The following is a 14689-nucleotide window of genomic DNA, read 5'->3' on the forward strand; positions in this document are numbered from 1 at the left end:
TTAGCGATGATGGTGTATGATGGTGGAACAGAATATGAGCTACTTTGGGGAAACGAACATATGATTGAAAAATGATTGCAAACATAGTAGATGAATGATATGATATTGCTTAAATTGTATTTGCATGCTGTAACATTTCTATTTCATTTCAGGGTGCTGTGGTGAGTACTGTAGATTGTAGTGCATATGTATAGAATTCAATAAAAGATTATGACTGAAAACTGCTTTTGATTCTTATTGTACAGTTTTAGGGATTATAAGTCTATAACAACTCTGTCGGTTGGTGTTCATGAGTGTGAGCTTAATACAGCAATGTTTGAGTAGTACAAAAATGTTTTCGCTTTTGTGGTCGCCAGCTGTCCGTGATCTGTAAAGTGAAAATACACAGAGCTATGAAGCATACAAATGTTTCGAAATTTTATCAATGATTGTATACTATGCATGTTTTGATTTAGTTCGTTTCAGATTTGACATGAGATGAAAACCTGACATGATTTGAACAGAGCTGGGAAACGAAAAGGTAAGTCTGTTTCATTCCACTATGAACACTTGTATTTTGACATCATGGTTTCATTTAGTGTATAACACATGAACAGAGGTAAACCTAGCTAGCTTTTCGTGTACTCTATTTTGGATGAAGAGTTTGTTAGTAACTTAAATTGTACGGCTAGTAAAGTATGAACATGAATGCTTTGTTCAGATTTTCAGATGTGTGCTGGCAGTTCAAGTCTGGCAGCCGGAGTAAACAGTCGTGATTTCTGGAGCTCCAACAAGATGCTAGAAGGTAAGTAACTATGTTTGTTTTGCATTGCATGTTTTCATATGTTTCAGACTTTCAAGCAGAGATGTCATGATGACTGGAGTTGAGCACAGGGCAGTGACAAAGTGAAAGGTAAGTACTTTTACTGAATGTTTGTTCTATGCATGTTTTGTTTTAATACATTTCAGGAGTGCTTATCCAGTGATGATATGACAGTTGGAGTGAACAGTGGAGTCAAGCAGTCTTGATTTTGGAGCTACTTAACAAGCCTTGAAGGTAAGTTTAGAATTTCTCAATGTTAGTGAATTGAAGTACTGTCACTTGCTTTTGGACAGTCGAACAGAACAGACGTGGTTGCGAGAGCTTTCATATCTGTTGTGTTAAACTGTTTTTATGATATGTTATGTTTGTTTGTTTGTTTGTGATGTACTATTTTTCAGATGCTGATGGCAGTGATGGGTTTTCAAGCTGACCTGAACAGAAAAGCACTCATATGGTAAGTACAAAATAGTTGTTATATGGGATGTTTTGTGCATGCTTTTATGTTTCAGGTGTACTTGCTGACAGCGACGAAGACGAATCAAGAAGAGGAACATTGTTGAGAAAGTGATTGGGACTTGAAAACAGGGTAAGTGTAACACTTGTGTTTGTTTAATTTGTAACATGCGTGCTTTGCTCTGTTTCAGATTTCACATGCAGAAATTAAACAGGATTTCAACTGCTGAGACACAAATCATCAAAAGTAAGGTAAGTTTTAATCCATTGATTTGAGTTGTACAATGTGTTCTTTACTTTATTTCAGATTCGAGTCACTGGTTTACACATGGAAGAAGATTTCCACGTCTGTTACTCAACTCTACAGAAGCAAGGTAAGTCGATCAAATTTTTGTTTTCATTTGTACTGCTGTAATGTGATGGTAAACTTATGCTATTTTTCATGTGTGTCATGTACAGATGGATAATTCAAGTTTGATCTGTGTTGGTTTATGTTCAAAAACGTTTTACATGTATGTGTGTTTGAAGATGTTTTGTTTCAGTGGATGTCCAGATGGCAAGCAGTACAGACGTGTTTCTTGGAGCTGCCAAACAGTGAGTACAAACGTTTTATATTTTTCAGTTGTTTACTCATAGAAGTCTGTGAAAGATGATAACAAGGGTTGAATCTATCAGCACTTGTGTCTAAAAATGCTGATGTGTGACGGTTTACTGAAAAGGGTAAATGCTAGCCAGTACTTACACTTGAGCAACCGTGGGATGTCGAACTAACTGATGATGTACTATGACGGTGAACACTTACTATGTGTATCAAAATGCTTTTGTTGATATTTACTATAGATGATTTGATATTGGTTAACATTTGTTTGCATGCTGTTAACATTTCTATTTCATTTCAGGGAGCTGTGGTAAGTATTGTAGTATTAATTTGTCTCAATAAACGATGATGAATGAAAACTGATGTCGATTCTTTTTGTACAGTTTTAGGTATTAGCACTCTATACAAAACTCTGTCGGTCGGTGTTTGTGAATGTGAGCTTAATGTTTGAGTAGAACAAAAATGTCTTTACTTTTGTGATCGCCAGTTGTCTGTGATGTAAAGTGGAAAAAACACAGCTATGAAGCATACAATTGTTTCAATATTTTATCAATGATTGTATACTATGCATGTTTTGATTTAGTTCATTTCAGATATGAGATGACATGAAGAGTTGACAGTCGAACAGAGCTGAGCAACGCAGAAAGGTAAGTGTGTTTCATTTTAGTATGAACACTTGTATTTTGTTTTTATATGGTATGTTTTGTGCATGCTATGTTTCAGGTGTACTTGTAGTCAGCGACGAAGACGATTCAAGAAGAGGAACATTGCTGAGAAAGTGAATGGGACTTGCAAACAGGGTAAGTGTTACAATTGTTTGTTTGATTTTTACCATGCATACTTTGCTTTGCTCTGTTTCAGATTTCACATGCAGAAATGGTCTCATAGCAGTGCCAACAGTGAATAAGGATTTCAGCTGCTGTGAAACAACTCAACAGAAAGTAGGTAAGCATTGAATGAATGCACTTGAGTTGTACAATTTGATGTGATGCTTTTCTCTGTTTCAGATTCAAGTTTCTGGTTTAGACAGAAAAATGTGTTTGAAGAAGGAATTTTACTACTGTGATTCAACTCTACAGAAGCAAGGTAAGTAGAAACACAATTTTGGTTTAATTTAACTCATGTGTTTTGCACTGCATGCTATTTTTCAGGTCTCTCATGCAGTGATGCAAAAGAAGAAGATTTCAAGAAAGAATCACTGCTGCAACTCAGGCCTATAACAAGGTAAGTGTTTACTATATTGTATACAAAATGTTTCTCTGTTTTACTCTGTTTGAAGGTTTCAATTGCAGAGATGTTGCAGAGATGTTTTGACAGCTTGTGACAGAAAAGAAATTCAGCAGCTGTGTATCGACTGTAGCCACGAGGTAAGTCGAAACAAATATACTGGTTTGTATGTTATGTTGTTATGCCCTTCTATGTTTCAGACTTACATTGCTGTGACTGTTCCACAGTGGGTCAAAAAAGAGACGAATACAGGTTTCAAGAAGAAAATTGGCTGTTGAAAACCTGCACAAAATATGAGGTAAGTAAACTATTCTTTTGGTTTGTTTTGTGCTTTGTTATGCTTAACTATTTTTCAGATTGGAGTGGTGGGTCGTTACAGAGCAGACTTTTGGACAACTGAGAAGTTAAACAACAGAAAATGATTCAAGATCAGCTAGGTAAGTCTGGATTATTATGCATTGCTAAATGTTTTTTTTATTCCAGTATGGCTGTGGTAAGTACACTAACTTTCTATAATTTCATATTGAACTGTTTTGATGACTTGTATTCTGCATTGTAAAATGTCTGTTTTTCATTTCAGTATCCTGTGGTAAGTACACTAACTTTCTATTATTTCATATTGAAATGTTTTGATGACTTGTATACTACTATGCAATGCTTAATGTTTTTTTTCATTTCAGTAGCCTGTTGGTAAGTACACTAACTTTCTATAATTTCATAGTGAACTGTTTTGATTACCTGTATTCTGCATTGTAAAATGTGTTTCTTTTTCATTTCAGTAGCCTGTGGTAAGTACATTAACTTTCTTTAATTTTCATATTAAACTGTTTTGATGACTTGTATACTGTTATGCAATGCTTAATGTATTTTTCATTTCAGTATGGCTGTGGTAAGTACATTAACTTTCTATAATTTCATATTGAACTGTTTTGATGACTTGTATTCTACTATGCAATGCTTAATGTATTTTTTCAGTAGCCTGTTGGTAAGTACAATTGCCTTCTTTAATTTTCATATTAAACTGTTTTGATGACTTGTATACTGCTATGCAATGCTTAATGTTTTTTTCATTTCAGTATGGCTGTGGTAAGTACACTAACTTTCTATAATTTCATATTGAACTGTTTTGATGACTTGTATACTGCTATGCAAAATGTCTGTTTTTCATTTCAGTAGCCTGTGGTAAGTATACTAACTTTCTATAATTTCATATTGAACTGTTTCGATGATTTGTATACTGCTATGCATTGCTAAATGTTTTTTTCATTTCAGTATAGCTGTGGTAAGTACACTAACTTTCTTTAATTTTCATATTGAACTGTTTTGATGACTTGTATTCTGCTATACAAAATGTGCTTTTTTCAATTTCAGGTCAGCAATGGTAAGTATATTGTGTTTCTTTATGTATAATTTTGTATACATATTGTTTTTTTCATCATAGCATGTTTTTTATATTTATGCTTTGTGTAAGTAAAATGTTCATAAATCATTCTTATCTTTAAACTAAAAATGTATTTTGATATGCAAAATGTCTGTATGATTTCAGTTGCCAGAGGTGAGTACCATAACAGTTGAAAAGTTAGTTTTGTTTAGTTAAAGTTTTGGTTTACAGTTTTGTTTGTTATTTGGCAAAATTTACATGTATGCATTGAGTCTTGATTTCAGCTCGATTGTGGACTGAAGAAGATTGCCAGCAGAGGGATTGGATACAAAATACAAAGTAAGTACTGAGTTTCTTACTAAAAGTTTTGAGTTGTATTCATTGTGTGTTAATATGCTATGATTGCTATGAACATGGCTTTTGTATTTCAGCGAAGACAACATAGGTAAGTAAAATTGTTATTTGTTTCAAGTTTACTGTTATAGTTCAATATTGTGTTTATAAATTGTAAGTTGTACAAACACATTCAAAAGTTTCTGATTATGCTTTCGATTTCATTTTAGCTTTACTGCTGGACGAGTGTTCTCAACTACTAGACGAGTCAGGTTTACTACCAGGCGAGCAGTGACAACAAGGCGCCTTTGTGGAAACAACACAACAAAAAAGTGAGTATGAGTTGAAATTGTTTTTCTGTATGTTACACTTAAATGCAAAATTGTGCACATAAACTGTAAGTTGTACAAACACAGTGAAAGTTTCTTATCATGCTTTCTATTTCATTTCAGCTCTACTGCAAGACGAGCAGTGACAGCAAGGCGCCTGAACATGCAACACAATACAAAAAAGTAAGTATCAGTCAAACAGTTGGTAGAGTTGTGTGTTTTTTTTAGAACTTTGTGTTTACTTTTTCATTTGATACATGGTATATTACACATGCATGCTTTTTATCATTTCAGGCTGTTTACTTTCATCGTTTACTGTTTAACACAATTTGCTTTTCTATTTTCAGTGCCAATTTGCAAACCTTGATGTGGACACCGAGTAGTCAATACATACGTGTGGCGTATAGCTGCGACAAAACCGTGGGTCCATCGCACCGATAACTTGAACATTGGCCCGTGTATGGACATCAGTGCAACTTTGTGAATCCATGTATCTTTGTGAATCCATGTAACATTGCGAATGTGTGTCGATCGAAAAATGTGTACATTCTGAACTGAAACGAACTCGGTGTTGCAAGTGGCAAGTGTTGACAGTGTGTATGTTTATGTTTATGTTTTTACATGAAAACTAAAGGAGATTGTTCTCCTACCTTTTTTTTCCTTGTTTTATTGCGCTGGCCAGCAATATTGATGTATTGATGTATGTGTTTGTGTTTAAACTATGCAATACCAAAATCAAACAAAAAATAAACATTAACAGTCATTAACTGTGTTTGGGCGGCCGAGGGGTTTAAGACTCCACAAGTGTGAAGCGCACTGATAGCACTTGGGGGTAAACACCTCGGTATTTCGGTGCTAAAATGTTTTCACGGTGCTTATTTTGACGCACTGTTAGAACTACCAACCAGTTAATGATTGCATGATCTATAAAACCAATTTTAAGTCTACTTGGGCACAAGAGATTCCAAGTACCAAAATACCAACAATTAACAAGCAGACGCTTTTCAAAACTATGACCGCTGAGATTGATAGTCAGATGGAGTCCTGCCCATTTAGCTGTGTAGCGGTTTAGGGCGGGGTTGCAAGTCAATACGAAATGAGGCGCTATAAAGCAACTCGTCCCCGTTATGACCGTCAATACTTTCGACACTATCTGGGAATCCTTTCAACACCACATTGTTGCGCTGTTGGAAGGGTGGTAGGCACGCATGGTGACATGCCTGTGCTTTGCTATGCGACACCATGGTATTTTCGTACGGTGACACGAAATATCTTAATCTGGCTCTCTCAGAAACGCAGGCACGCGTTGACCGAACCTGACCGATGACCGAGCAATAACATTTCTATTAAGTGCTTCAATGCACAAAGTCTGCTAGGGCTGGGGTGGGAAGGCGACTTCTCTTGTACTCAGACAAGAGGAACGGTCACAAGTCCGTGAAAACGCCGAGTGACACCACTAGCTTTTAACCCATTTTATTCGGGATACGGTTTCATTCGTATCGCCCTGACATAAGTTTATCAAAAATAAATATATAAGCAAACAAATTCCTTTCCTGTTTTTTATTGTACAGCCATGAAACGCAAACGAGAGGATTTAACTTTATGGGATGCTGCAAACGTCCACAAACACAAAAGTATGTGGTATTGGTGGGAGTACATAAGAAGAAAGGATATGGTTAATTACGAGAAAACTGATTGCGATGTGATTCAATTGTTACAGTCGGCTAGTGTCAAAAAGCAAAAGACACAATCAGATAAATTTCTTACATCATTCTCGGTTGGAATTCGTCCTACTAAACATCAAAAACGAGTCCTCAACGAAATGCTTCGCGTTTCAAATTATACGTATAATTGGTGCTTGTGGTTAGTAAACGAAAAAGGTATAAGACCACACCAATTTGAGCTACAGAAAATTGTTTGCAAAACAAATGCCAATGATGTAGACCCGCAGTACAGAATTGAAAACGATGACTGGTTCTTCAACAACAGAATGACTTCAGTAAAAACAACATCGTGCAAAAACTTTTATACATCTTACAAGGCAGCCAAATCACTCAAATCAAAACTGAAACGACCCATGTCTGTATCAAATATTGTTCAAGGATCGTTTTGTGTTCCAAAACTGTTCATACGAAATCTTTCAAGCAAAGACGTTTCTATCGATAATATCAATATGCTAAACCGATACATCTGTATGATACCCGAAAATTTTGAAAAGCGGTCTAAACCTAAAGAACGATTCCTAAAATTGGCTAAACCGATAACAAAAATACCTCCTTTTGATCATGATGTGAAAATTGTCAAGCGTGCTGATGGCATGTTTATCTTGAATATTCCTTGTGATCCAAAGTATACACGAAGAAACGCATCAAACGATACAATAGATAAACGCGTGTGTGGTATAGATCCTGGCGGTAGAACGTTTGCTACAGTATATGACCCTATTGACTGTTGTGTTTTCCAAGTTGGTATTAAAGAAGACAAGCAGTATGTGATTAGCAAACTCCACAATAAAATAGATCATGCCCAGATGCATTTGAGAAAAGCGCAAAACAAAAAGCAACAACAAGCAGCGCGGGAACGAATTGTATCACTAAAGAAAACACATTTGAAACTAAAAACTTTTGTTGACGATATTCACCTGAAGCTTTCCTCACATCTCGTTAAAGAATATCAGTTTGTTGCGCTAGGCAAAATCAACGTAGCGCCATTGGTAAAGAAAAAACATTTATCAAAGCGTGCTAAAAGGGATTTGCTATATTGGCAACATTACAGATTTCGCCAAAGGCTAACTCACCGAACTACGAACACAGAATGCATATTGGATGTTCAAAATGAAGCATACACTTCGAAGACGTGTGGAGTGTGTGGAACAATAAACAAAAATCTAGAAAAGAGTGAAACATTTTATTGCGATAACTGCAAATATAACACACACAGAGACGTTAATGGTGCTAGAAATATTTTGCTAAAATCGTTGCGCATGTTTCCATTTGTCAATTCGCAGTAATAATTACTCTGTAACAATTAGGTCGATCCATCCTAAATTCGAAAGTCCATTGCTACGAGACTTTGCATATGCTTAGTCCAGGGCAATTTTCTGCCGAATGAAATGGGTCATACTCTTAGACAGTCAAGTTAATCGCGGGACCAAATGCCCATAGGTTCGATTTTGACTTGCTCATATTTCACTGAAATAAACCTCAACGTTGTCGGTAGTGTATTATTATTTCCAAATAAAATAAAGGATTTCAAAATCACGGCATAATTGTAAACCTTAACCAAAGAACCACACTACTACTTTCGATGTTAAGGTCATACTTTGAGGTTGAAGGTCAAAGACAAAATGTTAACGTCAAAGTTATGACTAGGATTGTTTTTTCGTTACTTGATCACCATAAACAAACAAACAACACGAGTTTGCGCTTAAACTTGATTGATGTCGTGTATGTTTAACAAAATGTATAAAGCTTTATAGTCATCGTCATAATTAGAGGTTTGAAACAAGCATATGCGAATTGAGTTTAACAACATGTGGCAGACAACAACTTCAATTACAGTATTACTGATTCTTCTTACACGTTCATCAGCATCAATGGTGAAACCAAGAATACGAAAATCAAGCATGCGTTATGTTGAGCAAAGTTATATTTTATTTCATTTTAAGAAATTAATTCAAAGAGTCAATGTTCAGATCAGCCTTGTAGTGAAACATCTATTATTGTTGATCGATGTGGTCAAGGGGGTGTTTAAGGTGGATAATGTTTAGTTTGATGCACACTTATGTTATTATTGCAAGCGCAAGAACGTTAATTTTTCGTTGTAAGAAGACGGACTACACTTCATGAAATAAATGTTCTACGTGACAAAGTATGTACCAATCATGTTGAATGTTTCATTGACAGATGCAACTAAGTGCCAATATATCTGGTTTGATACACGCCCAGTTAAATGACTACTGATTTGGAATGTTAGCTGATCGAGCTTAATATTAGCCATGTCTTCATTAATTCTTGAACACTAATCAGCATTGTCCTTTCATAAACCCTGAGCTCCCATATAAGAATTCGTAATGTTGTTGCACTTCCCGTCCTAATTTACACTTAAGTGGTAATATGACTTTAATATAAAAACGTTCCCTCCACGTGCATATGTATATTCATAGTTTCTATTACTGACAATGCATTAGCTGGTGATATCGGGCAGATAAAACACACCACTGGTGCTTTCTCGATTAAGAGATAAATAAAGCCTTTTATTTGAAATAAACATAACGCAGTTACCACTTTCGATTTGAGATTTGAAAAGAAAACTATTGCAAACATAGTTAACTCGCCGTAAAGACAGTTACTAATGTTTGTTTTTTTCATTATCAATATTATAGCTTCAATACTGTGTTAGACAAAGATATAAATAGCGCGTTTAAGAAACATAATACCTGATCGAACCACTTGAACAGAGGCTTTTTTGGCTATTGATCAATTGGTTTTAAAAGCCAAATAGTATTGAAATGCACGAAGAAGGTAAATGATTCGTATCGTGCTAGATATTAGTTTGCAGTAGTTATTTTGTAAATCATGCATAACAAGTGGAGATGTATGTGTATATGATATAGAGAGATTGACAGGTTACTGCCTGATCTTTTTGTAATATCAGGCAAGGCTTAGAATAATATAGCGACGAGACTTGCCGAGACGTTATTTTATTCGTGCCGAGCCTGATATATTACAAAGAGACCAGGCAGTAACCCGTTTTTCTGTTTATGATACCTCGACGTCCCCGATTAAAAAATAAATAATGAAAAAATCGCCAACGATCTGCAGTTTTAGCGGGAAAGAATATGACTTTTGTCGTTTGACGTGTTAATAATGACGGCATGGGCAAGCGCGCTTAAAATTTGTAAAAAAAAATGTTTTTTGCTGTTTGTTTTGCATTTTGTGTTTAAAATAAATTACATCTTGTTATCAAATTGTTTGTTTTGTTTAATCTGATTCGATTTTACTTCAAATGATTACTTTATAGTTGATTCCGAGTAATATGACCATCCCGGGTGGGGTAACTTCCCAAATTTTAAGGTAGGGGTGTCCCGCTGAGACTTCCAAAATGTGACCCATTTTAATACCGCAACTCTGATAAAGTAGGCCCATTTTGATACAAGATTTTTGAAAAAGCATACCCATTTGTATGCGATACCATTGAGAAAGTGGACCCATTTCAATACAAGAATTTTGATAAACTGTTCCCATTTCAATACTAGAATTTGATAAAGTGGACACATTTCATACTAGAATTGAAATCTCTACAATTCTCTATCAATACAGTGTACTTATTGCATTTGCTATTTTATGTTTATTTGTACATTTCATATATGTATCATACAAATTTGCCATTTAAAAATCATACCCATTTTGATAGTGATACTTTCAAATCTATATGCATTTATAAACAAACAAATTTCTGATTTCAATACCCATAATATCTATTCTTAGATGCTGAAAACCATACCCATGTCTATAATTTTAGTCGAAAAACACACCCCATAAAATCGGAACAACCCTATATACCCGTATATAGAAAGTAACCCCACCCCGGGATGACCATCCTCCACACATGACTGATATAAGAAATTTCTGTTGACCATGATATATAGAGAATACTAGGTCGGTGCCGCATAAAGCGAAGTTTATTTTGCAAAGCTTAAGAAATCTGAACTCTGCATTCTGATATTTTTGGGCCTAGCAAAGTAAACTTCGCTATATTCGGCACCGACCTAGTATTCGATTTATTCTATCAATTTTGTTGATTCTGATTCGAATTTCCTAAAAATGATTTCTTTATAGTTGATTCCGAGTAATATGACCATCCTCTACACATGACTGATATAAGAGTCCGCCGCGCGTGACAGCTATATTTCAGCATTGTCGAAATAAAGGAAAATATATTCCACAGCGGTTTATTTCGACGATGCACGTCTGATGATGGGATAAAATAAATATATCAGGCAACGTTATATCAGGCAGATATCAATACGGCGGTATGATAAAATTAGTAACTGCCCATGCTAGTTACCATTCTTATGACATTATATTACCTATTAATAATGACGATTGTACGTTTTTTGTAATGATGTAAGCATTCGATTTTTAATCGCTAATCAATAATGTTACAGTTTCCTTCAGTTGTTTATTCTCTCATGCACAATTTGCGCAATAATTATCATACATAACCACAACCTTTATGATTGAAACATTTAAATACTTCTTTGTGTCTTCATAAAAAATAATTGATCAAGATCAGATTGCATATCCATACCTGCCTTTGTGATACGGTTATCTGCACATCACTGGGATTATCTATCAAGAATGTTCTCTCCCATACGTATTGTATTGAATATGTCATACAGCTTACAGAGTGTGATCGTGGGCTCAAAAACTGTTCTCATTGGTTATTTATTTTTATTATCTAATTCCTATATCGATAATTAATATGGTATTTGACTATATAATTACTCCAATCATATTTTCGATTCTCGTAAACTTTTCTTAATAAAATTTACCAGAATCACTGATCCGTAACGCATAGGTAATTAAAGTGTTGTTGTTTTTTTGCGAATATCTAAATCAACTTGAATCGTTTTAGTTTGCATTTGGATCATCCGCTCATCATACAAAATAGTTTGACTTATGTACAGAGCGTTAATCATCTGCTTGCAATAAAAGTTTTTATTTAAGATTTGATGTGGTGACTCAGCGATCAACATTGACTCCACTTGACAGTGCTTTGAATAGTGTCAAGATTAACATTCTGACCAAGTTTTATCATTACTTAACCAAACATGTGTCGGATGGAGTTGAGTTGTAGTGGGGGGGAATTACAAGGTGTTTCTAAGATGTGACCTAGTTATTTTACCATATATGACCTATATTCGAAAGTGTACAAGTATACGATTTTAACAAGTAATTTCTCTGGGCGGAATGTTGAATACAGCTATAGAACTTACATGACGTTTAACTATTTTAACTCAACTATTGAGTAAATATTTCTGAATTGTTGAATATGTTTTGTGCGTCGATTGGTGTTGTGTGTGTTCATTTCTTGTTTCACTTTATCTAGTGGCCAATTAGAAAATCTGTCAAATGTATGTAAGGGGATATGTTTTCAAACAATGTTTTATGAAAAGCAGTCATAAGAATACTGTCCCTGGTAGAAACCCTTTATAATGCACTTGCGCCTTTTTGCATTTTTTTCGGATATTAATTATAAAGTGTAAAATCTATAATTGTGTAAACAGTCACTCTTTTATTAAATATTTCGGCAACAGGCCTTCTTCAGTAAATGGTTACACAGAAAATGTTACATAGCGTTTCCTTCTGTTGACAATTCTGGAAGTAAATGCTATTTCCTCCCTCTGGAGATCCAATATATAGAGTATAATTTTGTATATTTATTCAATATAAAAAATGAATTTTTTACCAATAGTTACCAAAAGGATTGCATCAAGAGGATTTTATCTTAACATATTTATAATGTACATCTGAAACATAATGTCAACACAAATTGATCAGTTGTTCTACGGAATTCGGCCGCCAAGCATTCCAACCAAAAATCACAGGCAATTGAAAAATGCAGAAAAAAAATGGAAACATATAATTCATATATATTGAACATTTTCGCATATATAATCGTACATTCCAAATAATAGGCCCTGTCCAGGTTTTTCTTTAATTAATTTTTTGTTTCAACTGTCTCTAATGGATGACAAACTTAGGATGGATAAATATGCAACCATGTAGGCAGTTTCTTCAGCCTCCTTTACTGGAGGCCTTTCTTAAACAGTGTTGGACAATATATATATTATTAAAGAATTCAAACATGTTAATTAAGGTTAAGCTGTAAGTCAGTAGTCGCTAAAAGATCTTTTCTAATAAAACTAGGTACTTTGCTGCCATATGAGCATGTACACATTTTTACAAACAACTTTAGGAAGCATGCAGAGAATTTTCATAATACAACAATACCAATAATTTCTTTTCTAAATATATCATGATGCATCATTTATACGTATTAGGCAATTACTGAAGTTCATAACACAATACGACACAGTTATGTGGAGAAAATTATCAAAGAAGACAAAGGCGTATATCCGAATAAGCATGCCATGAGTTGCTAACGGTATTTAATGAAAAAAGCTATTCATTGAAAATAATGGTCATTAACGCCGCCGATCCAGTGTACGATGGTCATAGTGATAAAGTTTGGTTTGCTGCACAGACTGTTCAGCGTCCAACGTCATCGTTGTCACCATTCGCTCATGTTGGTCCGACATGACTTGTCGGCACTGTTCTCGCTCTCTGGTAACATGTCCTCAAAAGGTGGCAAGTAGGACATCTCGTCTCGAACCTACGGAACAATGGACGAATATCGGATGAACGTTTGGAATGAATTGCAAGATTATCCTCGAGTTTCTGCTGTTTTTCAACCAATAAACATTATTTAAAGCACATTCAGTTGGGAATAAGCATAATTGTCTCATCGTCATGTACCAGCACAACCAAGTGTTGAAAAATAAGCCTATAATCAAAACTTCTACGAACGTTATTTCATGTATACGACATGACCGAAAGTGTTCCTTTTCAAGTGAGAAGTATATTGTCATATGCCACATTATATTATGCACGAGAGTCGTTTTATGAGAATACCAAGTTATCAACGTTTTGCCTTTAACCAAGAGAAAACGAACAACAAACTGAATTTATTTGTTTATTTGGACGTCGGATCTAGTTTTCCATGGGCGTCGTCTCTAGCAAGCGAGAGTAAAACGACTCTCAAATTTCATTTTCAATTGTTTTCTTTGAAATCGTTGAATTTCTAGAAACTGGTCAAAATATTTACCAATAGGAGGAGGTATTGACTGAAGCACATAATTGAAAGCTTGACATAGTTTAACTTGTATTATTCGCTAACATGCAACCACGTGTTAAGACTACTATACAACTGTTACGTTCATTCCTCTTGACATACCAACTCTGTCTGCAACTACTCGTGACACAGCACGTGACCTACCTTCTCCACCTGCCTGAAGACCCGGATGAGGTTTCTGCCGGCCAGTTTCTGCAGATCCAGTTCTTTCCAGCCCCGGCGAACGAGCTCGGCAAAAAGGGCTGGATAGGTGGAAACGTCGTCTAGACCCACGGGTAACCTGGCATGAGAGCTTATACATGCTTATGCGATTGAACTTACAGAGCGATGTTAAAATGCATTTCATCGTTGATAATACCGGTACGAAAGAATCTCGTTAAAAAGATAAGTGTTAATATTACATTTCAGATTATTGGTTTCACCTTGTTTTAACTTAACAAGAACAAGTAGTACATCTATATAACTCTATTAACATCATGTTGTTTGTGCTGTTGTTGTTGTCGTTGTGTTTTCATTATAATTTAATAATCTGAACTTTATTCTTAGAAAAATAGTACTTCAGTTATAAACCAATGTATTTGCGACCCTGTTAAATTAGGATTAAACCGCTACCAACAAATAGCTTACGTTGGAATTCCATCGTAGTC

At 35.1% G+C, this 14689-nt stretch overlaps 1 protein-coding gene and 2 long non-coding RNA genes across 4 annotated transcripts in view; 2 read left to right on the forward strand and 1 right to left on the reverse strand.

Annotated features, from left to right (window-relative positions):
* Positions 1-750: 750 nt before the first annotated feature.
* Positions 751-3688, forward strand: LOC127863756 (uncharacterized). The gene is made up of 3 exons (XR_008041164.1): positions 751-1629; positions 1798-1849; positions 2155-3688. It is a non-coding gene; the product is annotated as an uncharacterized LOC127863756 (long non-coding RNA).
* A 698-nt stretch (positions 3689-4386) lies between these two features.
* On the forward strand, positions 4387-5895 carry LOC127863757 (uncharacterized). 2 transcript variants are annotated; one of them, XR_008041166.1, is made up of 4 exons: positions 4387-4800; positions 5025-5126; positions 5247-5306; positions 5471-5895. It is a non-coding gene; the product is annotated as an uncharacterized LOC127863757 (long non-coding RNA). The 2 variants fall into 2 exon arrangements; XR_008041165.1 differs by lacking the exon at positions 4387-4800 and having other exon boundaries at positions 4808-5126.
* Positions 5896-12554: 6659 nt separating this feature from the next.
* Positions 12555-14689, reverse strand: part of LOC127863753 (dipeptidase 1-like) — a 12752-nt gene continuing 10617 nt past the window's right edge. Inside the window, exons 9-11 of the mRNA XM_052403394.1 lie at positions 14670-14689; positions 14187-14322; positions 12555-13523 (exon numbers count right to left, since the gene is read on the reverse strand). The exon at positions 14670-14689 is cut by the window's right edge and continues 56 nt beyond it. Coding sequence (XP_052259354.1) covers positions 13422-13523; positions 14187-14322; positions 14670-14689 — 258 coding nt within the window. The 3' untranslated portion in view covers positions 12555-13421. The remainder of the gene's footprint in view (positions 13524-14186; positions 14323-14669) is intronic.

Source organism: Dreissena polymorpha, unplaced genomic scaffold (genome assembly GCF_020536995.1).
Source record: "Dreissena polymorpha isolate Duluth1 unplaced genomic scaffold, UMN_Dpol_1.0 chrUn033, whole genome shotgun sequence".
NCBI classification, from domain to species: domain Eukaryota; kingdom Metazoa; phylum Mollusca; class Bivalvia; order Myida; family Dreissenidae; genus Dreissena; species Dreissena polymorpha.